Genomic DNA, 26,538 nt, shown 5'->3' with positions numbered 1-26,538 from the left:
TACCACAGGGCCCATTAATCAGATTTCTGTATCATGCCAAATCTGCAAACTGCTCTTAAAACAGGTATACTCAGCAGAGATGAGTCCAAAGCAAGTTCATATCTGAACTAATCCCTGACTTGAAGAGGGATGCACTGTGGGCTGGGTGGAAGGCCCAGAGACAAGGCAGAGATTTTAAGCTTGCATTGCTCTTTCTTGGTTAGTTCTGCTCTGCAGGTACCCAGGAGGTGTCAGTCATGAGCTCTGACACAGCACCTCTCACAGCTATGTGAGGTTGTCCTTGTATGGGAATGGAACAGTGAAGATATAGCTGGGGAGGAAAAGAAATCATTAGATGTGTTGGGAAAGATAGGGAATCAAAGGGGCCTTCACCTCATTTTATGCTTTGCACATGTAGATTTTATACTTTTTGCTGTTTAGGATTGTAAGTCCCTTTTTTTTTTTTTCCTTGAGTCAGAAGTAGAGCAATCCAGACAGAAAAGGCAATTCTCCATCTTGTGATCAGAGCAATTGCTTACCTAGAGAGCAAGAGGGCAGCAAGATTAGAACGTGGAGGCACACCTATGCGTGGGTCACTGACTCCCTCTACCCTGCTTCATATGAACTAAAACCTAAACACCTCCTCCTCTGTGCCTTCACCTATGCTGGGCTAAATCTGCTTTCACCAGACCAATTGCCTTCCAGTGCTAGGAGAGGAAGCAAAACTTTGAATGAACGAATGAGCGAATGAGCTTTCCTGTGCCTGCTCCCCCAGAACACGGTCTCTCTTCCTCTCTTCCTGTTAAGGCTCAGTGTCAGAAAGCCACATTCAAGATTCATGCTTCCCCACGTGTGAATCCTAGCCGGCAGAGCGAGGAGAGGCAGGTGGGACAGCCTGTTACTCTACTAGTGGGGGACACTGGGCCAGGAGGGCTTGAGGAGTGCCCGTATTGTGCATCTCACATAATGCAATCTTCCACTAATTCCATTTTGTAAGGTGACCTGATTTCAAGGGCCAGGGTGGCTCTAACGTGACTTGTGTGGATGGGTAGCTCCGGGTGGGGGAAGAAGAGGAAGACAGATGCATGATCTTCTGATGATTCATGTGACAGGGAATGGGGAACGCCAAGAGGGTTGGTAAATGACATCATTTGGCTCCAGGTGTCACAATATCTACCACATTACCATCCTCCAGCTTACACTGACCAAGATTCAGGGGCCTGACTGTTATGCTTACCAGTCATTTTTCTTTGCAGACACCTTCCTGAGCAGCAGAGGAGCGGACTGGAGAGCAGGCAGTGTGATGAAGTCAGCAGTGAGGTACTGAGCACTTGTAGCTCTGAGCTTTCCCACCTGGGGAACTCAGCTGCTGGCCGGGCACTGGCCTCAGGCGGGATAAGGGATTGCAAGCAGACAGATGCCTGGCCCTCTGTTACTTAACTTATTATCCTGCAGTTGTATAAATGCTAGTAAGCACTGGGGCTGTTTCAGATACGTTTTAGATTTTATTTTGGAAAATTACTTGCCTCTGGTGACAGGAAGCTGTCAGTCAGCTTCAGGAAGGCAGAAAGTACAACTGCTATCCTGTGTATGGAGCAAGGGTAGGGAAAAACTGCAGACAGGCCCAACAGTTTCATGGAAATATCTGGAAGAGTTATAATAAGCAAAGACCAAAGGGCGTATAGGTTTATGACATTTTCTTTCATAGTTAAATGCTCAGAAAGAATGAAAGTTAAAAGCCAGTCTATCTGAAATAAGCTGCAGTATTTCAAAAACATCATTTCTGCCATACAGAAGAATAATCTTTTGGTCTGAAAGGAGATATATAAAATAAATAAACATAAATCGACATAAAGAATGATCACAGGATTCGGACAATGAAATTAGTACTTAGGTCATTAACACTTCTGTGACTCTTATATGAAGAGTATGTTTTAGTTTACACCATTTGCAGTGCTGGCTGATCTGTTGTTTTACAAAGTGCATGTTATATGCATGTAAGTGCATATTTTCTATGACATTTTGTAAGGATCTAAACTGCTGCAGTTCAGTATGCATGGTCTTGACGATGAGAGGTTTAGATGATACTAGTATTCATGAGTTTTGAGAACAGAAGGCTGGATGTCAGAGTAATTAATGTTCACTGCACAAAATAAATACTAATTTGTATAACGGACTCCCCTCTTTCATATAGATGAGCATCTGTATGGAAGCCTCTTCTCTCCCCCATTAGATGAATGCCTTATGTGATTTCCTACAGCGTATCAGCAGGACACAATACTAGCCAGTTTATTTAATTTCAGCAAGAAGGTGCTGTCTGTTCTCATGTATAGACAATGAATCCCTGGCAGAGACTGAAGTGTGCCATTGCAGTCTCACTTTGCAGTGGTTTACCACGGGCAACAAAGCTTTGCATCCACTGGATGCAATTAACAGCCGCTTCCCCCAGCTCTTTGATTCCTGAAGTAATGGGATGTGCCTCTCTCTCTGTACAGTGATAACCTGTTTCATGAATTGTAGGCATCTCCCTGGCCTGGCAGCAAGAGCACATCAGTGTCAAGGGACAGCCGGAGGTGGATGAGTGCAGATATTGGAAATTATAACTGGTTCTCTAACATTATGAATGTATTGATTACCTAACAAAATAATCTCTATGTGTGCCTGGACAGGAATGTATCAATCTAGCCCTTTGTCTAGCTTCTCTGTTTAAAAGATAAACATCTGAAGGCAAGTACAGCACACTTTTAAATAGCACGAAGCATTTTTAGGCAAGGAGGTAGATCTGATCTTGCCTGGGCTTCTGGAAGTCCTGCATTAGTGCAGCTATTACTATTTATAAGTAATACAAGGTATTAAAGAGCAGTACAATAACAAATGTTACAAAGAGGCAGTATAATTTTCAAGCCTGGAATGCTCTTTTTGTAACCTGTAGTTGGGAGTAGTTTTCTGATGGGTAGGAGGGAGTAAGGATATGTAGGGAAGGAAGAATTGTTTTATATGAGCAGCAGATGTTGATATGTTTTGTCTGAAAGCGCGCCTGCATTTTTCAATTTTTATAAATTGGACCAGTGAAAAATATTGCCTCTCTGCTTGCTACAAACCTCTGCTTGCTTAGAACAGTAAGATGCACAGGCATTAATATGCTATTTAGAGAAAAGCCACCATGCACTGTGAATTTTGAACAGAGCTTTCTTTGCCTGATGACTAATGGGTTCAGTGTCCCATTACTGTGTGTTGCCTGCTTCTTCTCCCCTTCTGCCTCCCACGCAGCTAGCAGGAAAAGCAACCAGTAAATCACAGATCATCTAATGACCCAGCATTTCTTGCAGTGGTGGTAGAGGTCTCTGTTTCTACAATAGTGGTGGTAGAGGTCTCTGTTTCTTCTTCCCCTTTAATAGTTCCCTTCCTCCTTTAACCTTGCTGGTATTATTTTTGTCTCTTGTCACTGTTTCATACTGCCTTCACTTTTGCTTGATGGCTCTCTGTCTCAGCTGCTCAGGGAGGGGTCCCCGTTGGGCTGGTGCACACCAGTGCTCTTGGGACTTGCTTCAGGCTTTGGGGACTGTTGTGGGAGCAGTGAGGAAAGGTAGACATAAGTCCGCTGCTTTACATGGAGTGTATTTACTTGAGGGTGAAAGGGAGGCAAACACAGACTGCAGCTCACAGCATTTTCTGTGCTTCTGTGGACACAAATTGGACCCTGTCCACTTGGGACAAAGTACACCTGCTGATCAGGGAGCAGATGCTTGGCCAACTGGCCGTGCTACGTGAGCCACAAGATCAGCTAACCGCTGCTTCATTTCAGAAGGAGATTTGGGACTTGGGACCCCGAGTGAATGGAGGCTCTCAATCACAGCTCTAGTGGCAGTGCCTGTGTTTGAGCATGGGCCAAGGCTTCAGGCACAGGCTGCTGCTTAGCAAAAACTATCGCCTGTCTGCAGGCTGCTTGCCACCCCTGTATGAAGCTCTGGCACCACATTCTCCCCATGGACCACATGAAAAACACAGGCGCTAAGCACAAAGGTACAACTTGTGGGAAGCAGACACCCAAAGGCACGGCAGCATCTGTCTTGCCCTTTACTGACTCCTGCCCTTTGTCTTTTTGTAAAGTCAGCGCCTTTGTTCTGGGGCCATCTTGGCTGTACCAGCTAGGACGCTTTGCAGGTGTGCACTGGAAACTGTGTCCACTGCACACAAATTGTTTCTCTTTAAGTCAGCTTGCAGAATCTGTTGCAACAGAGATAATCAAATAATGACTGTTTCCTGCTTTGAGAACATAAAAGCAATACAATTACATTCTTTATAGTAGATTAAGCCATAAGAGGTAAAGACAGGTGTAGGCATCTGAAGACGTAAAATTCAACCATTTAACTTAAAAATGGGCAAAAAAAGAGATATTTATATTTCTATAGAGACCTAAACATGTAGAAAATCTTAATTTGGGGGCTTTTAAAGATATCTTAAATTCATAAATATGGCAGTAGTTACCTAGTAGGGCTAAGATTTATTGAAGCAAAGTCAATCACTTATCAGCGTCTATTCCTTTCAACATATCCCAACTAACAGACTTGTGAAAATAAGCTTTTCATAAATTTTCACTCCATTTTAACTGGCTCTGCTTGCTAATGTTGCAAATGTTATATATCCACAAAAACACAAATATACAACATAATAAATATGCATGTACATCTCTCAGTGCTAAGCACAAAACCAATTAAATGCTGTTACTATTCTGCTGAAATATTTTATTTTTAAAAATAACCATAGCAATAGGCTGAAATATCCATCTCCTCACGTGGAACCAACATAAATCTCCATCAGACCTGCCTGACCTTTTCCAATATTTCCAGTTATTGATTCTGTCAAGTAATCTTTGTATATCTGCCTGGGAGGCACGGGAGGACCGGAGGGTTTTGAAATTAGTAGCAAGTGATTTACTTACCTTTGTGCTGATCAAACACTGATGAGGAACTGAAATCCATTGTGGCCTATCTCATTATTTACAATCAGACCAGACAAATATCATCTCCAGGGTTTCCAGGGAAGAATCCCATATATTACGGTAAACAATATGTTCAATGATAGCTGTCGCCAATCTTCTTGTCAGAGAATTAAACTCGCTTTACGGCTGCAGGTTGTTGTCAAGGCAAGGTCATTATCACTGGCATAATGGCAATGGCATATCTGTTTGTTATGGGCCCTCTTAAAATGATGTCTCCGGAAGTCTAACTGAGCTTGTGAAAAATGTCTTAGCTTCAGAGAATCAAATTGCCCTGAAAGATGCTGCAGATGATCCAGCATCAGCAGCAGAGCGCTGCCCGTAGACAAACAAGCCTCGGAGGGTGAATGGGATTTCACTGTGGCTCACAGAGCATGTGCAGAGCTGCCGGCGCAGTTCGGATACAGGCGTCCTCCCTGCGAGCCGAGCGGCATGCGCTGCGCCGGCAGGCTGTGTTGTTGTACAAGGTGCTTGTAGCACTGTGCATATGCTGTATGTCTGAGGATGATTATTCGAATGAGGCTTTCAGAAATTAGCTGTTTCCTGATTTAACTCCTGAACTGAGAACATAAATAAGCAAACCATTGCTGCCTTAATATATCAATATGTAATTACAATTAGTTAACGTGCAGGGTTTATGAAGGGATAGTTGTCAATAACTGAGAACACATTATCATGCTTGAAGTGGATAGTGGTGGCTTCAGCAACACAGTATAGCAGGTTTAATAATTCACAGTGTATGCTCCAAACGCTTTGGAGCGTTTGGAGTCAAACCAACAGGAGACCCATGTCTTCAGGCTATTTTTTCGATTGGCCTCTGTCTCCTTAAGTTGGGAACTTGGTCTGTGTGCTACTACGGGGAAGGGACCCTGGCTAGCTTTGCCTTTTATTGGGATGTTTCTGTGGCAGAAAAAACAATAAATGGGCTGACTTGGAATTTACTTGGACAAGTGGCTCACCAGCACTGTCTGAGGTCTGGTGGACTGGAAAGTTATAAAAAGTTTACTTAGCACTGGTGCTTTGAAAGAGATACATCACTACAGGTGAATAAGGCAAACTAATATATGAAAATTAAAAAAGGCAAAGCAGTTTGGGCCCACGGGTGTGGAAAGGGCCTACCCTAAAGTTATGCCTAAGCTTGGTCAGCCTAAGAGCTCCTTAGACTTTATTTACTGTATTGATTTTGTTCTGCTGTTATTGATTGATTCCACTGACTACAATGGAAGCTTAGAAAAATAACTTACATACAGACAGTGTAGATACATAAATTTAGGAGCTGAGTCTGGAGCTGATTCACATCCCCCCAAAACACTTCTGAATCTAAATCTAAATGATATGTTTAGAAAGAAGACAGAACGGTCCAGGCAAGTACAGCCTTGTACAGCCTTGTACCTCCTTGTACAGCCTTGAAATTGAAGACCAGAACTGAACTTCTCTGAAATATAACAATGATGTGATCTACTCAAGCATCCTTAGCTGAAGAAAGCTCTACCCAGCCTGTAGTGGGACTGTGGTGATAGAGATTGGTTTTATTTCTTTTCTTTACTACTGACTTGTTTGTATTTTGGCTCATCATCTCAGGCATTTTTATACTGAGGAAGGATCCACCATGTGGTGAATGCTGTCTGTGCACAGATCCAGGAGCAGAGTATTAGTTATGCAGACAGTCAACTCCTAACTGTCAGCTCTTCACCATTAGGGTGGTTCAGCTGGTGACCCTGGCTTTCTCCTGGCTCATGGGACAGTCCCTCTAGTCTAATACGTTGGCTTTGCTCAAGAGCTGCCACTGCTGCTTCCTGCGTGGGGAGAGACTGGAGTTGGAGAAACGTCTCATGCAGAGTCTGTATGTGGTCAAGGGCTTTGAACTGCAAATTATTACCCCTAGATGATTTCAAAAAGACTCGCAAAAATGGCCTTTGCTTTCTACATCTGACAAGAGGTCCTCTGCTCTCTGTGTACAAAGGGCTTCTGATGCTGGGTACTATTGCAGTGTGGGTTATGCATTGTCATCACACGCATAAACTCCTCTTACATATCTGGCCTTTTTCTGCTGCTGCTCTTGTAGGACACTGGCAAGTACACAAGGGATCTACATCCATTCTCACTCATGACGCTGCCAGTGCTTTGGAGAAAGGATGATCTCCTTGATCTGCTTTGCAAAGCGCTGGAACAGCAGTGTCCTCTTCCATACAGAGCACTCCCAGGAGCTAGCACCACAGAGACAGCAACACCAGAAGTAAAATGCTTGTCTGCTTTCTTCTTTGGTGTATTGTAAACCTAAATGTTTACAGCTTCAGTATTGCTTGGTAAACATATAATATAGTGACTAGAAGTCAAAATGAATAAAGGGATAAAATCAATCTTCATTTTCAGTTCATAATAAAATCTATTTATAGTAATTTGATTATAAAGTATTTAAAGTATGATACTATATATAAACTAACTCCTGTTTGGATTTGGAAGTGAAACTAAAGACTCAGCGTTGTGGAGTGATAAAGTTAGCACCAAGCTCACACTTTGTATGGAGAAGTCAGAATCCCACCAAGATGGAAGGACGGGGCTCTGCTGTCTGAAAAGGACTGACCCGGGATCTACCCAAATGAAGACAATCATTTCTCTTAAAATGTCAGTGGATGAACAGGGACTAGAGAATGGAGCATAAAGTTACGGCTAGATCTTAGAGGTTCCTACCTGAAATATAAGACAGAGTGAGGATCCATTCTGTTCTGCTCCCTGCTTTATAAGGCCAAATACATCTTCTGCTAAATCAATGTGACTTTATGCCCTTGCTTCAATGGGGATAAGGTGTCTCCCGTGGTACAACTGTTTTAAATATCACTAGGATCTTGTGAGTAACAAGCCAATAATGCCTGAGAGTTCATCCTGTAATTACAGTAGCACTGTTCACCAGTAACTGGTTTTCTGGGGACTGTTTTCCTAAATGATAATCTATTTCTAATTAACTAAACCAAATTTTTAATTTTTCTCAAACTGAGTATTATGCCCTATTTAGGAAGAGTGGGAAGTATCCCAATGAGTTTATCACTGCCTACCATGCTGTAGCTTTCTTTCTTTACTCTCCAAAGACTTCCTCAGGATATTTTCAGGTCTAAAACTGCGTACAGTAACCCTGGCAGGATATAAGGCCAGTGTATAGCACACGGGAGAGTAGGCCAGTGAGACATACTTGTGGAACAGCAGAAGACAATGGGTGTGGAGATTGCTCAAGGCAGGAGAGTCCAGGGGAGTCCATGTAGATGTGTGTGTTCTAGGTACACATCTGTGTCTGTGATGCTACAGAGCCAGAGCTGGGGCAGGTGTCATGTTTGTGGTATTACATGGGTAGAGGGAAATTTATGTTCGAACTTTTGCTTTCTTTAAAAAAAAATTTTTTTTGGTATTGTTTGCCCTACAAGATAACATAAGGGGAAAAAAGTTGTTTGTACCAGGTCAGATCAAAAGTTTGTCTAGCCCAGTAACCATAGCGTCTAACTAGTACTCACCAGCAGATATCCAGTGAATTGCAGGAAAGCAAGGCAAGCATGTGATGATATTTCCGCAAAGTACTCCCCCAGTCTTCAGCATTTTTCAGATCGTGGCCCTCCTGGTAGTTGCAGAATGAACCCTCTTTAAAGCAGTCATGTAATTCTGTGGAATTCCAGTAGATGGTGGAATTTGATCAACGCTTGATTCTTTGAACTAGTAGAAGCAGTTCTAAAGAGAGATGCTTGCATTGCATTTCTATTAAATCTTTTTAAATGGAGGAAGAAAAGTTTATTTGTGGGAAACAGGCAATCTCTGACATTATGCAGTACATTAAGAATGTCTGTAAATTAATGAAGTCCCATTCTAGATATCATATAACAATGCACAGCATTGCTAATCAGCTGTCCAAGAATGATGAGCTCTGAGAGTCTCTCTATAAACCTTTGTGATAGTCAATTTTTATTGATAAAGTAAGTGAAAAGCTGAACACACATTTTTACCTCTTAAACTCCAAAATGCTATATCTTAAGTCAGAAAAATCTAGTCATTTAGAGGTAGATAGGAAATTACAGGTGGCCTGAGAACAGTATCAGGAAGAACGGAGCAAAATGACAAAAAGAGTCCAACTGGTGTGTGTGTGTGTATAGTTGAAATGAGAAGGACAAAGCCACCCTCTTCAGCCACCCTCTTCACCCTCACAGCATCAGGAGAAGGCGGCTGCTCAGTGCCCCGTTTTCCCTAGTGGATCGGGACATTCACGTTTGGAATCCTGGTCTTGCTGTGACACTGATATGCCGGGTCTATTAAGTCAAGTCCTCTTTGAACTGTACTTGGATTAATCATACCTGAGGGCTACTTGAACCTCATTTCAAGGCTATTGGCACTATTCTCCTTTCATGTGTTTGCTACAACAGTTTTGCTGTAAACCACAGAAAGAGGCTAGTCAGGAATGTGTCAGTGACCCTAGAAGCCCTACCTACTATAAGCAGGGGTTGTATCCAGATTGTGCAATGGGACACTTGGATGGCATTACTAGGCACTGTAACAAATCCAGACAGCACGACTGAACAGAAAATTTGAGCGAGGAATTCAGTTCTTAGAGGAAATGGTTAATAAGGAAACTAGCTCATCCCCTACTTCTGGGCACTTTCATATTACGTGAAAGGCAAATATAAAGCATCCAGTCCAGTCAGCTTTGATGGTAGAAACAACAGGAATCTGTATATTGTGTCATAGGATTATTATATCGCTAGAATTCCCTCTGTTCTTCATTAATGCTTACAATATACTGATATCAGTCACCCACCCTTCCTATTTTTCTGCCGCAACCATGGAAGCACATGACTTCTTTCTAGTCCTGTTTCTTTGACTGTCTTTCTGTGCCTGTTAACACACAAATCAAAGGAGACTAATAAGATTAAATTCCACACCTATATCTTTGTTTAGTGTTCTTTCTAAGGATTTCAGTTTCATATCACAGTGATGTTTCTGTGCCAGAATAATTCCTGGTCTTTGGAAAGGTGGGCACTCTTGTCCGACCCATGAAAGCCCAGACAGCACCTTCAGTCCTCACCCAGACATCTCACCACTGGGCTGCAGATGTTCCATATTTCAGGGAAACTAATTAGAATAGTGGAAAGGTTATCATGACACGGCTACAACCGGTGACAATTCGATTTATATATATGAAAAATAAATTGCTGGGAAAAATAATAACGAGAACAAAACCATTTTGACTGGGCCACGCTGGAACTGCAGATGTCATTTAAAATAAGCTGAGCATCAGATTTTATACAGCTCCAGGAGAAAAGCTTTTTGTTTCGTCCGTTCACAAACCTTGTTATTGTCCTATGCAATTTTCGTTTTTATGACTACAACCTGGAACCAGTTTACCTTTTCAGTTGCTGATCATTTTCCTACCATACATAAACTCCAAGCAGAAGTAGGTATAATGGCAATGATATATGCCAAATCGTTACTTGTATAACCTTATCAATGACCAGTTTAATCCAAATGTAAATGGGTAAATAGCACAGCTGCATAATGTTGCAGCAAAAGCTGCTCCTCTGACTCTCTTTAGTGCAGTTACAATGAGGCATGTCATGTGGAATGAATGAGCTGATGATCTTTGTCTTTTTGTGTTTGGGGTAATCAAAGATATGCGTCTGTTAAGTTTTTGATTAGCAGTATCTTACAGTTCATGGCAAAGGTATGTCTGAGCCTCAAAGATAGGAAAAAATAGGTGCCTACAACATACAAACTGCAAACTCCAGCCAGAAGGGCTTAGTCCAGCATTCTCTGCATACTCAGAACTCCTGCTGATATCTCATCCTAGATTACTAGCTGTACTTCAGGTTTGCAAGGTGACAAGTGCATTAGTAGTAACTGGGCACAGAGGATCTGGTATTATTATATTTACTTGGAAGAGACAATTTAACCCTGTTGCGATCCCAAGGCTTTCCAGTCTACTGAGACAAGATATAGAAATGTCAGGAAAAGACACCACAAAGTGCCCTGTGAAGGCTTTCAGAAGGCCAGAGCAGGGTCACAGACCAGGCTAGCAGGCCAGAGAATAGCATCAAGGACTTCCAAGCGACAGTGATGTGCCAGTGCTCAAGTCACTGGATATCGCGGCTGTGGGAGCAAGGATGGTCTTATAGGTTAAATACTGAGTTGGGAGATTTGTGTTCTGCCACAAGTCTGGTCTCATAGGCTCTGCTGCTCTGGTTTACTGGCAGATTGTAAGTGGAACTAATAATAATAATAATAGTCATCAGATATTCTTTGAAAGCAAGCGTGAAAGATGTACATACAGAACTGATATGATTTTTAAAAGCTTAAATGAATGTTTGCAAGAGGGTTGGTGCAACATTTGCTCATTTCTTACTGTGATCTCTGTAGTCAGCGTGCAACAAGAAAGCGTAAACCGTAGTTTGCTGCTTTCAAGTGGATTTTATATAAAGTAATTTTTGAGTCTCAGAGGACCTTTCTGAGATTACAAATCCATTCAAAGTGGGTCAAAGTGTGGCCTTAAACTATGTGGAAACTTAACTGGCAACAGAACTGGAAGCTCACTGGGACCACTTGAAAACTCTGTGTATGTTTATTCTGCATATGATGGACAGGCACGAACGTGCTGTATTTGTGCTCTGACACAAAGACAAGTCTGCTTTGTTAGCTCAAGCTCAGCACCATGTTAATGCAGTCGTACAACACTTTTCAGCTTGGAGTATCTGTCTACAATATCTTATATATATACATGGGAAAAACAGCAAAAGGAGGAACTTTTCCTCTCCAGATGTAATTGAAACTTCCAGATATGTTTGTCAGAAGATAATTCACAGATTAAGCACTGTAAATATTTCCATAAACAGTCCCGTGTGGCAGACTGAGTTCAGCATGATATGAACTGGAGAAGTACCCCGGGTATGACATCATTGACATTTTAGATCACTTCTGAAAAAGGCCAATTTCTTCTTGCCTTCACAGAGATGTCCAGGAATAGGAACAGAAGAGTGGAAGAGAGGAGATGCCAAAGGTGCCTCTAGCAACTGCAACTTGAACAAAAAGCTGGAAGGACTGCAGTCCCCCTGTTCAGAAAACAGCGTGAGCTGCTCCTTTATGGTTCGCTCAAGGATACGTGGCGCCCCAAATAAGGAGGGAGGATGTAGGGCTGTGGCTTTCCCCTTTGGTCTCCGTGGGGATAGTAAAAGCATGGCGATGTAAAGCTGCCGCAGTGTAAGCAGTGCAGCTTTGTCCAGCTCCAAATACAGGAGCTTGCCCACACGACGTAACCAAGCCATACAATCAAACCTTGCAACGGTACAGTTTGACCTGAGGCAGTAATTAGCTTGGCGCCTGGGGGAGCGCAGCGCCTGACCCAGCGCGCAGTGAGTGCACAGCGCGCTGCATTGTCTTACGCTTTCTGTGGCACAATAGGTGACAGGCGAAACCACGAGACTTCCTCCCCACCCTGCGGAGCCCGCGTTAGGCGTGGTTCTCCAAAGATTAAATAAGCACAGACCTTCCTGGCAAAATTGTCACTCTGCTGATTTTCAGAGAGGGAAACATTTTTCAGTCTGGTGAGGCAAACTTAAAAGTAAAAAAAAAAAACTTCCTGGAAAAGAGCAGAAACAAGTATTGGCTAGGCAAAAGGTGAGAATGAATGTATAGTCCCTTGGCAGCGATGCCCCCCCCCCAGATGCACACACACAGGCATCACGGCTTCTTTCAATATGTGGCTGGTAGGGAAATGTCTTTTCTGTAGGTATGTGGCTAAGCCGGCTTTCATGACAGAAACTGTCAGGGACTGAAATGCAGTATTTGCTGGCCCACCCTGGGCGGAGCAGAGCTCCTCGGGTGCAGGACGCGCTCGTGGCCGGCTGGTGTCAGAGATGCTCCTTCGCTGGCCGGCAGCGGCCCGGCGCGGAGCTGATGCGGCCGGGGGAGCGGGGAGCCTGCCGGCCGCAGGGCCTCAGGGCGCTCGTCTCATGCGTGGCTCACGCACCGAGCTTCTGCCCGGGGCTGTGCTGAAGCATGTTGCTTACCCTAAAGGTCTCTTGAGTCATATGCGTTTCTGTGTCAAATCTTTACCTAGCTGAGGTGTCTGTTCTCCGGTGTGTTTGTGACAGCAGGGAAGCGCGCAGAAGGACGCAGGCATTCCCCATGCCCTCATTAATTCTGTTTTTCCTGACTAACAGGCTGTGTCGGGTTGCTCAGTTAGGTTTCCGATCACCTGTTGTACGTGCCACTAGCTGGTGGCTTTGGTACAGCGGCGCAAGAGCGCATCCCAAGCCTGCCTCTGGGAGCTCAGCTGCCCGCGGTCTCCCCTCGCAGCGTGAAAGCACCTGCTGGGTGCAAATCACGTGCTTTCCTGAACAGAGCAAAACAACAGGCTCCAGTAACACCCATCCTGGAAGTCCTTTGGAAACAAGATTCGCGGGAGGGCAGGCGGAGAGCAGCGGGCTGCCTGCAGCCTGTGCAACGCACGTGTCCGCAGCGCCAGCGAAGTGGCTGCGCCACGGCGCTTGAGGCAGTCCACACCGCTGTGTTTGAGTCTTTGTTTGCATGGACCAACGTGGGGACGGATCCTGGCTTCCCTGCTTTATGTCGAACTGTTGCAGCCCGGTCTCACTCATTCGGAGTTTTGAGGCAGCACCGCAATATCCAGCAACAGAAGGACAAGGGATGCAGGGAAGTTGTACAAAGGAAGCGATGACTGTTTTCTCACTAGCTCAGGCACTAAAATAAATACCCTACAGACCCATCCCTTCACCTCTCACAGAGTCTTTGCAAGACAACTTGAAACTTCCAAGCAATTTTCAAGAAAACAAGCAAGAGAGTAAAAATGGTTTTCTGAATAAAGATAGAAGCATTTTAAAGTTCCTTGAGCATGTTTCTGTTCTGCATTTTGTGAGACTCAAATTATTTTGAAATCATAATGCTTTCACACATTAGCTTGTTCTTTCCTGACTCGAGCCCCTTTGGGAGTCTGCAAATCCTAAGCTATTGATTATAACATTATCAGGAGTGGATAGGGCAATACAGAAGTAAATGTAACAAGTACTGTAATTATTGGAAAAGAGACAGTCTTACAGAATAGGCCAAGATATTTTTACATATAGGAAGAGGGGTGCCTGATTTGTTGTGTGTTAGCATTCAAATTATTTGAATAGTAGAGAAAGTCCTTTACAAATATTTTTCTGTTTCAGAATTGTAGTTTGCTATGACTTGCAGGGTTATCAGTTACCCACTGTTACCTTGACAGCTACATGAACATGAAACTGTCATGTCTGCAAATCCTGAAAGTGTTATGATTCTCCATATGCATGAATGAGAAAATAGAGCTGATCTTTATTATTCTGCTGTGTTTCCAGAAGTGAAAAGTACACACTACTCTTCCAGGATAACTCTATCCCTACAGGAAGTAATACAAGCAAGGCTGTGGCTTTACAATTCCACTGAAGCATCTGGCAAGTAAATTTTGTTATACACAGTACCCTTAGATGACCACTCAAACCAGATGAACAACAAATAGCTTAAATTCATTTGCCAACTTTGGCAATACACACACACACACACACACACACACACACACACACACACACACACACACAGACATTGTATTTATGTGCAAATGCACAGTAAGGCCTTTATTAATCTTGAGCTGGAAGTTAAAATAGGTTACAGGAGAAATTCACCAACAAAGATATTAGAATGGACTCAGACACAGAAAAAATAGATCTGTATAAAATAAAGCCTGATAACAGACAACCTTATACTGAACTTGTTTAATCCAGGAGCAGATTTACTGGTGGATGATGGGGAGGGGGATGGAGACTAGCCCTCCATGTGGCACATGCTTCGAGTCACGTGGAAAGGGAGCAGCTGTGCAGCCTCTCCAATCTGTCCCATGGCTGTGGTGAGCTCTGCTTAATCCGTGGCAGATTTATAACTTGGCCCAGGTGGGACCATGTGAAAGCAGTCCATCAGAACTCTACAGCCAGGAGCAATTGTTTAAAATTAAGACCATGATCATAGAGATGCACCCTTGGATCAATTAATAAAACTCCTGTGTGACTCTGTACCAGCCTGGAAGGACAACTTGTCTGAAGAGGGCTTTCGTGAGGTCCAGTCCATGTGACATGATGACAAAGGCACTGAGGGCCTTTAGCCTCAAAGAGACCGAGACTACAGGAACTACCATATTTATGAGACCAACAGGCCATGTCCTCTTGTATCCTTTCTCGAACCACGGTCAGCAGCATGTGCTGAGAAGTGTAGGAACAGAGCATGTATAGAAAAATACTTCTCTGCTATGCTTTCCCAGTTTCTAGCAATCAGTGTTTTACAGACTTACTGTGCTGGAAGTCATGCCCAGATTATCACGGATAACTGTAATCAGTGGATCTATTCTTCATTAGTTTATCTATCTATCTGTTGTGTTGTTGAACTTACATATGCTTTTACCCTCTACCTCATCCTGAATTACATGGTTAAAGATGTTGTGCCCAGTAATCTTGTACTCTCAGAAATGGCAAGTGTTATTCTCTGCAGTATTCCTGACTTTATATCTATCTTTTTATTTCTATCAGTGGTGCTTAGAGACCTGCATTCCACCGAGGTGCTGGGCCCAGCTCCTTCTACATAATGTGGCTTGAACCAGCAGCGAGTGCAGATGTTCTGAGATTAGTGGAAGTTTGCAATAGTGATGAACAGCAAAATGATGATTTCTTCCAGTAGAAGCAAATGGATATTTTCTTTGTCAAATTTTTACAACTGAGAACCATGAAATGAGATAAACTGAGGGAAGTTATGGAAAGACCCTCCTGGAAGAGATAATTCTGTGACAGAGGGAAAGGGATACAGATATTTCTATGACCATTTTCTAGGCGAACACAAGGTCAGCTGCTTAAACATGGGGGATAGATTTATCTAAGAGCTTCTCCTTTTGAATCAATGTTGAATCAGTGTTGAATTTAGGCCAGTAATTAGTAAAATAAATTAAAAAAGGCAGCCGCAGGTTATACTACAAAAAAACTGTCATTAATATCTGACATAATGGCAGAAAAGCTTATGAAGTATCTTGGCGCAGGTTTGCTTTTCCTGTACTAGGAGGGTACTCAAGAGAGGAGAGAAGATAAAGTTCTTTCTTAGACTGTAAAGAGGCTAGAAAGCTTAACATACTTAAAATTGCTTAGCAAACATCAGCAAACTCTAGCTTACAGTAAGGCCGTTTCTGTGCAATCTGCTGCCACATTTTGCTTTGGGCAGGGAAGACAGCGTTTCACGGTGCTGGTTGTCAAAGGCGGAATAAATATACACTAAAGTGTCAGTGGGCCACCCACTTTGTGGAAGAAAGTATATCGTCATGATGCCTTTTGTAGCAGAGCAAGTAGAGCCACAGTGACAAGAGGTGCAGGGGATATGGTATGTTGCTTGTTTTATGGGATATAATACTCCTCAAGCTTTAATTCTCTTTGTTGCACAAAAGTTGACACTTCAGTTAATTTGGTGTTCTCGTCAATATTTCGCCCTCTTGGGTGCTGAACACCTCTCTCTATTTCTCAGTATATAATGGCCAACCTAGTATGTATGTATTGTTGAGACCTGTCTAATACATAATATGCTTATTTGAAAAGCTACTGCAGGCATGAAAGATGGTGCAGTTGCCTAAAAAACTACTGTGAAGTCTCCTGTTTCCTTTTATATAACTCTATTTGTCAAGCTCCCTCAGATGTAAAATGTATTATTTTATTACTTGAGAACAATTAAAAATCCAGATTTTCTTTGGCTCTATGTTTTTACTCATCCCATTAAATGTTGGTCACCTGGACATTTTAATCAGGATTATGGTGTCTAATGAGATTAGTTAGATAACACTTCTTGTTAATTAGGGTAGCGTATCCACTAGACTTTTTCTGAAGAGCATATTGATGCTTGAAGCAGAATGCTTGGGAGGACAAATGACTATGTAAGACCAAGGTCAGAGGTAGGATCCTGCAGGGTGTATGAGAATGCAGACTTGAGTGTTACATGGCAATGTTTTTAACTAGCATATTAAAAAGGCATTAATAGAAAAAAACTAGACCTTTTTATAAGAATAATTGTATCTTTTGAATCTGAGAAAAGGATGTGCTATAGGGAAAATAAAAAATAAAATGACATTGAGAAAGCTCATTTAAAAAATGTTAGAAAATAGCTAACTAATCTGTTACTCTGAATAGTTCTGAGTTGGAGATGCGTGCATTCTGCCAGGCACCATAACTGCTTGAGAGAGTTTCAATGGGCTGCACTTGTGACCCATATATATTTTCTATCTGTTTAGGGTTTTCCATAATCTTAAGTCCAGAATTTTTTGTGGTTCCCAAGAAGCCAGAAAAGAAAGAGGTCCTGATTCTTTACTTAGAAAGAAAATTCAGAATAGTGGGATGAAACATAGTATAGTAAATGCAGGCTGGATATCTGGAAAGATGTCGTGATAGTAAGATAAATTAGACTGTAAAAGAGTCTGTTGAAAGCCAGAGAGTCATTTAAACTAGGCAGAACAAAGCAGCCTGACATATACTGTAGAGAACAACCCTACACTCACAGGGGAGAGACAAGATGATATCATAGGTCTTTTCCATCATTTATTTTCTAATGTCTATAATCTGTGATAAAACATACTTTTATGGAGATGGGCCAATGTTTTTAAGCCTAGACACTGACACTTGGATCTAGTTTAAAGAAGTATACATAATCAGTCACAGGGAACCTTTCCAAAACTCTAAGATATGATACAAAAGGAGCTCAGAAGTTACTGTGTTGAATAGACAGACCATGCTTAAAAAAGCAGGAGCTGCCCAGGAGCCTGTGTTTGTACAGAATTGCACCTGAGAGCTCTATTTTCTGTTGCCTGCTGTGTATGTATTACCATAACAGAAATAATAATGATTAGAAATAATAGGGTGTTGTTTTTGTGATATTGATAACTGAATCTAAAGCCTCTGACCAAACCTGCATGTGGATCTTGCAAACCATGGTACAGTTTTAGAATCTATGAAAAAAAGATTTTGTAGTACCAGAGTTCATCCTTTCCAGAGCCATGAGACGGCACATCCACCATTTTCCAGTGTCATAAGAATTGACACCATCAGCTGCCGAGAAAAAATGGCTTTTGCTTGCCAAACATGACCAGCATAATCATAATGTTATCTACTGGACTGAATATACAATGTACATGAGAATGAGAATATACAATAAACTTGTATTTTTTTGCTCATAATATAATATCAGTATTTTCTCCTCGGCATTATAGACAGCAATTACAAGTATCAAAGGCAATATGTACTGCAGCTAACCATACACAAAACTTCCTTACACTCTTTATATTGATTCTTTTCCTTTATTAAATGAAATCTAACATGTACAAGCAGAACCTAATTAAAGAAAATTATGTTTGTCTTGCATAAAACTAACCAGTTCTATAAAATCTATTTGAGGATAAAGAAGAACTGGTAATTAAACATAAGCACAGCCAGTCAAGGAATGAAAGTTCCAGGCTATGTATTTACAGTGGAAAGAGATCATATTTTGTTAGGGTGGAGTCTTCCAAAGCATTCAGCCCAGATTCAGACAGCCATGTAAGCCTGAAGTCCATCCAAGTCCTTTCCCTACTACTTTCTGTTTATTGGCTTCAGCTCTTCATAAGTGTCTAGTCAATATGAAAGACAAAGGTGAGAGACTTAGATGTAACTTTCGCCGTGTGAATTCAGAGCTATCTCTTCTCCCACTTAGATCAATAAGAGGTGTACATTGATTTAAGAGGGAGTAATACAACACGTTTTTTAAAATCTCACTCATGGCATAGATGTAATGCATATCTTGTTTTATTTCTGAAATACCAGGTCTGGACCGCTGCAGGAGGCAGTATGAAGGATCAGCAGTGTTGCTTGGCATGGCGTTCACTGAGGGTCATAGCACTCATCTTCTACTCTGGCTAAACCTCTGTCATATGATTCAGCAGCGTGAGTCACAGGTTACTTTCTGAAACAGGCTAACCATTCTTATCCTTCTCAGAGTATTTAATTTGGATCATAATACTCTATTATCAACTTTGCAAGCTACAAGTACAAAGTGGTTGGTTAGCGTTTCACTGTCTGCATGTATCTATTTACCTAATAAAAACTACACAATATTGCTAAAAATAATTCAGATAGATAGAAAAGATTGAGCCTCATCATCTCAGTTATTTAGAGTCTGATTTTATGTTTTCACTCTATTTCAGTTCCAGTACCAGTGAGATACCTTAAAAATTATTTGTTGTTTTGTTCTTACTTTTCCAGTAAAAGAGTAGCGCCAGAATCAAATGCGTTCATATATTAGTGGGATTTAAAGGTGTTTTCCCTGACCTACCTATCACAACATAGCTAACCATAAAATGTGTGCGTTTCAGCTTGTCATTGCCTGAGAAACACTTAGCAGTTGCTGTATTTCAGAGTGGAGAATCCCTGAATTCCCTCAGAAGTTGCAGCTGATACAGAGTACAGATAAGTTAATAACGCCACACTCAGGGGACACATGACAAACAAAGTCGCAGATGTAAACCCTGGACTGACTTCCACGTGTTTCTTGGAAGCCATTCAAAAGGTTGATTATAACCTACTGAGCCTCGTGCTATAGCCTTTGAGAGATAATTGAGTTTCAGTATGTTGTGGTGGCCTCTGTTTTTTCAGCCCTTGTCTGAGGAGGATGAGGAATATTTTAGCTCAGCTTAACTTCAAATAGGGAGGGGCAACACTGTTCGTGTATTTGGTGATGTGGTTTACACCAGGTTTATGGCATCTGGCTCACACAGTCAAAGCGAAGGGCAATTTCAAGATGTCAAGATACATGAGCAAAATTTATTGCAGAAAGAATGTGAGCTGGCACTTGCATTAGTGCTTCCTAGTAATTAATAGCATATCTACAATCTTGCTGGCTCTTGTAACAATCTCCAGGCTTGAGCCAGAGCTTCTGCTTTCCTTTCTGCCTGTCCCGACTTTAAGTAACTATCACATCCCACCCTTCCGAGCAGTTGCGGAGGAGACTGTTTTGGCTGGAATTAGACAGCCCCAGATGGTACTCTAATGCTCAACACCTGCTATGACTCCTTTAGTTCTCGTTATCTCTGCCACAGCTTTATACATGCCTTTTAGCAGTTTGTTCAGTGGAGGAGGGAAAGGGAGGAAGACTCACCATGGAGCTCAAAGCAAAGACAGGGTTATGGAATTTGCTCTGTATTTCCCTGACACACAGTTTGCACCATAGTGAGTGTGAAGACTCTGGGAGCCATGGTCCACTCCCTTGACTGAGTTATTTCTTTTGCATACTGATCTAACAGAAACTGAACACTTGTATCTCAACAGAAATACTTTATTTGGCTACCATGGCTCCTCTGAAACTAAAAAATATTTCATGGATTTACTTTTCCATACTCCCTGCATTGCTGCAGTTATTGAAGACATTGTGAGCAACCATTACTGAAAGACTTTGCCAAAATTATATTTATGAAATAGCTCCATGTTGACGTTAGTTTTAATGAGAAGATCACATCTGTACAGCTGCCTTTTAAAGCATCTTTCAATAGGTACCTGAAAGCTCTGTTTGGCTAGACTACATCTTTCCCACCAAGTGCTGAGGATGCAACTGATATTGCTATGGCTTACGGAGAGGAGATTGAAGCAATAACGCAGCTGCTTCCTGAGGTGGTCATAGAAAGATCAGCTTAGTGGACCTGACCTGAGTTATAATTAAAGTATTCTATTCTATTCTATGGATCTGTGGTTGGGACTGATAAACAGGGAGATGTCTGTCTGGTTCTCCTAATAGACCTAGTTTAGTGATATCTGAAGTTTGCCAGATTGATTTTATTTCAAGGGGATATACATTTATCATTCCTCCTGGCCAAACAGTGTCTCCAGAGCAGGCCAGACCCTCAGTTACTGCAAACCAGGATAGCATCACTAAAACTATTTTACCCAAAATGAAAAGCTGGGGTCACCTGAAATGTGCCAGGTTTGACATACAACAGTTTGTGGATGAAATGTGCCCTTGACATCTGAACCTAATAACATTCTGAAAAGGAACAGGCTGTCTGCAATCAATTTTGACTGCATTCTGTGCACATTGGCAAAAGGATAGCAATCCACAAAACAAATACACATTCTTAACTAGCACAGGGAAAAAAAGGGCCACAGGATCAGGAGACTGTGACATGCTTTCAGGGCATCTGTTACATTTTCAGTACACATTATCTGATCCCCTGCTAGCGGATCCAAATATCTGATTGTTGGAGACAGCTCAAACAAGTTTTAATCAATAAATTAAGAAATGTGTTGAGAAGAAATTTGGCATAAGAACTTTAGTTCCATCAGAAAGCAGTCATTGCCTGGTTTTATGATTCCCAGTGCTCAAGATGGTGTGTGAAATGGTAGAATATCTTTTATAGCCAGTGTGATACTTTAATATCAAGAAACACTAAAACAACAAGTTTCAATATCTGCTCAGAATAAGTCTCTTTAGACCATGGAGTTTGTTATTTTTGATCATTTTACAAATCCTTTATGGGAAAAAATATTTTCCCTCCATACATTATACTCCAATGAAAGTATTTTGCGCAGACCAGGACATTAGACAATATTGCCTGTATACATATATAGTGTAGTAAAGTCACGAAGGGGTTGTCAGGTGGTATTCTTTCAGAGTTCTCCATTTTATTTGCCTCAGAAGTGGTCGTAGCATGTCATTAAGATTATATCAGCCACACTGGATATAATCAGGGTTACTTGTTGATGAGTACTGGTGGTGTGTATCATGGTGGAGACGTATAAGCATAGCGCTCAACTAATTTACTCTCAGATTCCTGTCGGGGAAAATTAATGACTCCCATGACTAATTATGATGCAAGAAAGCATCCAGCCACTGCTGTAATAGAAGACTCTTTACTTAGGCAATAATCATGCAGAAGGACATGTTTGGTAGCCAGACAACTTACTTTTTGTTATCTCTCCTGAGCAGAATAAATTCTTGAGGCCGAGTTTCTTTCATGGAACCAGGCACTGGTGTTGGGCTGACATGCTGGAAGGAAGAGATTGCTTTGCATGGCTTGTAACTCTCTTTATGTCAGGATAAGTATGTGCTTACATATAAAGCATATTACACTTAGAATTCCATGGATGGGATCCATCTGACTAAACTATGCTGTAGATATTTATTTGCGCTATAGATACCAACTTCTGAGTGAGTCATGCTGGAGTCTGTTATAGTCAAGAGAAAAACAGATGCTACTAGCACATAATTCATCTCATCCTAAAGTAAATGTCAAAAATAGGTCAAATGGATGGCACCCTTAAAGTGCTATGTAGGGATACATGAGAAATATATGGAATACAGTTACTGTTGGGAAAAGAGGAAGGAGTTCATGTGCTTGTTTTACATGACTTGGAAGTGAAATGAAATCTGGTCCTTCTAAACTGTCAGCACTAAATTACTCATAGGTCTTCAGTCCTCCAGGGGCCCCACTGATTTCCAGTCCCAGTTCTGGTGTCTCAATACACTCGTACTGTATGAGTAAGACATAGACTCTATAAATGTCTATGGAAATACCCCTTTTTAAGAACTGACATCAGTGCAACGTCATTCATGCATTTTTTACTATTTCAAATATTCTGCCAAATTCTGGGGATGTTATCCAGGTCCTCTGAAGGCAAATAGGATCTCCCACCTAGTTCAATGTATTGTGGGTGATCAAATCTAAAATATAAAACTACAGCCTCAAAAGTGAACTCTAGAGCTCCTCAGTGAGTATTAATTTTATCCACATTGTATTGTGCTAGCGGTTTTCTTTCTTGGTCACATGTTACTGTTTATACAGGCTTTTGCTTAAATATAGTTTAATCCTGTGCTCTTTTTCCAGCTCCTGTGCCAAAAAAAATCCATGACCATGAACTATATAGGTTTGCCTTTTAATAAGGTTAAGTCAGTTGAGCAAAGTTAAGATTACTGGCAGGCCTGGTAAGACTGAAACACTTGAAGTCATGTTATCTGTTATCACTGAAGTCACATGTGAAATACAAGCATCTCCTGGAAGGTGTTTGTGAATTTCCAGAACAGCTTGATAAAAGTTACCTTGCATTTAGCTTATAGTCCAAGCCAAGCTAACCCCGTCTCCCTGGAAGTAGTTTTTTGACCTTCCATACACGCATAACCTTTTCACTTTGTCATAAAGTCATTAAGTTCAAAGATCTCACTATCTGAAGACAAATTCCACAATGCCAATAGACTATTTGTTCTCATGTGAACCTCATCTTCTCAAGGTTATCGTGACTTATGCTAATAGATTTCTGGGATGTTCTTACGTTTGTTCAGTTTTATAGTTTTATCACATTTTTGGCAAACAGTTTTAGTATTTATAAAATACATTGTGTTTACATGTACATTACTATTCTTTTCTCCTGACAATTGTTTCCAATTTCCCCATTTTTAATTATCATCTTGAGGGCCTGCCACAACCAGATCACTTGCTTCTTGATTACTACTAGGTCTGTTAGCAAGCTCTTCCTGACAGACTGCACCCTCATTAGCATACAGAATATTTCTTAAGTCTTCTTTGGGTATTATGCTAACAATTTACTTTATACAAACATTTATTCAACTGAGAATTTGCTAGATATCGCTGTGAAACCGGTGTGTTGAACTAACATGTTTGTATTCCTGTTTTGCATCCAATTTCTGTTTATTTTGATTTGTTCTTTCTGTTCTTCTTTGATTTGGGGGGTGATGGAAAGAGCCATATTCACATGCTCACTGCATAAATTGTTTACTTCAGTGCTCACTGTTTTCATAAAGCAATTGGCTTTCATTATGCTTCTAGAACTTACAAAGCAAAATATATCAGTTAAATACAAAGCAATTTCAACTGTGCTTTGGCTTTTCTAAAGAGGAGTATGCAGAAACTTGCTAAGATGAAGCTGAAGTCATCATCTTCCAATGCCAATGATTTGAAACCATCCCTTTGGTTCATTAGAAACCCTAGTCCGAAGGCGAGTTCAGTTCTTTGGGTGTGTTTTATGTCAAGGCCTGTATAAAATGGAATACCTCATGATTATATCCCTTAAAATATTATTCTAGCCTTTTTTAAAGTGCCTATTGTTGTCTAGTGTTACAAATGAGATATGCTGCAAATAACCTTTTTTATTTGTATAGATGTCATACTTCATTTCACCATTGACCTTGGTGACTGGCACAGCTAATGTCTTGCATTAACCTACCACCAAGTTACCAAACATTTTAATTCTCCTTTAGTATTAGAAGACTTCTTGCTCTTTATTTTTGCTTACTTTACTTTATGAGTTGTCTTATTGTAATTTTTGATAGCAAATCATTGGAAATATGTATCTATAATTCTGCAACTTTCAACAGAAGTGTTTACTGAGTTTGGCCGGCATTTTTTTCACTAAACAACCTCTTTTCATTAACATGAGCTGCTACTCATTTACTATCTTGAGGATGAAAAAGAGTACTTAGTTGACCTGTAGATCTTTTTTATTGGAATTTATCTAATAATGGGTGGGCAAATCCTGAAATGCCTACCAAATACATAAACATGCTATTTTTACCCTTTACTTCAAGATACTCTCCACCATCACAATAACTTCTGGATATGCCCAGGCATTAACCACTTGCACATTTGCGTTAAAAAATATAGGCTCGTGGTATGCATGCTCTGTATGTTCTAAAATACTCTAGTGATTTCAGTACTGAAAGTTATCAAGATTATTTGAGTTTAATTAATAGGCCGAAGATCCTGAAAGGACATTGGAATGACTTAGTAGATAAAGGAGAGAGTTAAAAAAGAAAGAAGAAAAAAGGTCTTTTGAAAGAGAAGAAAATATAGACAATGCAGCAATGGATCACAAATAGCTGTCTCTCTTAAGTATTTCCAACACTGAATGTCTTGTTATAGATCACAAAATAAAAATGTCACAGTGAGTTATAATATACGCACTATTCACTCTTCACTGAACCTGGCTGGCACTTAGGCGCTTTGTTCCAGCTCAGGATCTATCCTCTTCAGATTAAAGAGCTATTAGAACTCACTATTTATTTAAAAACAGATTAATGATACTGCTCCTGTTTTCTCAAAGGCAGACTTTATTCTGCCCAGTGTAAGTTGTAAAAAATTCTGGTCTTGTTGTCCTAGCTGAATGATCAAAGATACAAAATCATCCAACTTTGACATAAACCAGATGCCATACTTGAGCTAAAGTTTCATTTGATATAGGTTTTTTTATCTACATAGTTCTGCTGATAACGATACAGAATGTCAGAGATAAGAAAAATCAAACACCTGTGATTTTTGCTCAGACTGTACTCTGTTCTGTTTGATATAGCTGGAAAATAGCACTGTAAATGGTAAAATCAAAAATTTCATTTGCTTCCTGATCAGCTATTTACCTCTTTTTCATTTTTTGTCAATAATGATAGATTAAGTATAAAGAGATTATTTGAGGTAATAGCATATAATTTCTTTCTCTGGCACTGCCACACTTCTTCATTCTTGTCATCATCATCATCACCATCATCGTAACATTTGCCAGATATCCTTCACTCACGAAGCCTTTCATGTAGTCTTTTTCCCAAGCTGCCTGGAGTCAGTAACCTCTGCTTTGTTCTAGCCTCTGGTCAGGCTACGTCTATATTGCTGAATAAAGTGGAGCTAGAGAATGGTCTAGACCTGGGTCTTAGCTGGCCATGTTCACACTACATAGTGTTTGGCCCTAGTCTCCTTTGGGTCCCAGGCAGTTCTTCTGGCTCACAAGATAATTTTTTGCATTCTTTTTGTGTTTTTGGTTCAAGGTATGTGAAATATATGTATGTCCACTGTTTTGCAGCGTACTGAAGTGGTGTCATCAACATGAAACTGAGGTGAGGGTACAAAGCCAGGTGAGGGTACAAAGCCTACGGAGATAGTGTTGGAGGAGGTGTGTATACAGTATTGTCCATGCTGCCTAATGGATTCTTAGTGCAGTACTATAGATGTTGCCCTCTTCTTTTGTGAAGTATTGTGCTGGCCCTAAAAATAATAACTTAGCTCTTTGTTGCCCAGTAAATATAGCCTTAATTCAGAAAAAGAACCTCAACATATTGCTTTTCCTTCTCTACTGGCAGGTTACTGGGACCCAAAATAGAGCTTTAAGCTGAAAAGAATGCACTGTTATTAGCTGGTTCTGGCTGCCAAACAAGAAACCATCATTATTATTCTTTCATCTAAGTTTCCCCACGCTGCTCCAAAATGGGATCTTCTGGCAGCACTATGCGAGAAAACTTGCATCTTGACTTCTGAACCTCCTGAACAACTCCACAAGAAGTAACAGCTCCTGACAAGACCAGCGAAGCCTGTCCGGTGACACAAGTCTCTTGAATGCACACTTTTGACCTTACCTGTGTCTTTACAACCAGTTTTTCTAAATCATGTGGAAATATCTGTCAAAATCTTCATTCAAAAGGGGTTTCCTGTCTCCATTTCTTTTCACGTTGTGTTTATTGTTCTG

General features: G+C 41.0%; 1 protein-coding gene and 1 long non-coding RNA gene across 24 annotated transcripts in view; one reads left to right on the top strand and one right to left on the bottom strand.

Annotated features, from left to right (window-relative positions):
* The window catches only part of LOC104146858 (ankyrin repeat domain-containing protein 55), a 133,456-nt gene that overhangs the window by 47,082 nt on the left and 59,836 nt on the right, over positions 1–26,538 (bottom strand). For 6 of the 23 annotated variants that reach the window (XM_068927572.1, XM_068927568.1, XM_068927565.1 and 3 more), the window contains 2 exons: positions 21,981–22,063; positions 8,482–8,626 (listed from right to left, as the gene is read on the bottom strand). The exons of 4 other annotated variants lie outside the window; for them this stretch is intronic. In XM_068927572.1, the coding sequence (XP_068783673.1) occupies positions 8,482–8,563 (82 nt within the window). In that variant the 5' untranslated portion in view covers positions 8,564–8,626; positions 21,981–22,063. Of the gene's footprint in view, positions 1–4,921; positions 5,591–8,481; positions 8,693–21,980; positions 22,064–26,428 lie in introns of those variants that run through there. 13 more of the 23 variants (XM_068927575.1, XM_068927574.1, XM_068927567.1 and 10 more) reach the window with 5 other exon arrangements.
* LOC104146857 (uncharacterized) lies at positions 687–26,450 on the top strand. Its single transcript, XR_011137799.1, has 5 exons — positions 687–864; positions 1,236–1,299; positions 11,954–12,070; positions 18,853–18,983; positions 26,156–26,450. It is a non-coding gene; the product is annotated as an uncharacterized lncRNA (long non-coding RNA).

This window comes from Struthio camelus, chromosome Z, assembly GCF_040807025.1.
Source record: "Struthio camelus isolate bStrCam1 chromosome Z, bStrCam1.hap1, whole genome shotgun sequence".
Taxonomy (NCBI): Eukaryota; Metazoa; Chordata; class Aves; order Struthioniformes; family Struthionidae; genus Struthio; species Struthio camelus.
This window is presented reverse-complemented; position numbering and strand designations above follow the sequence as displayed.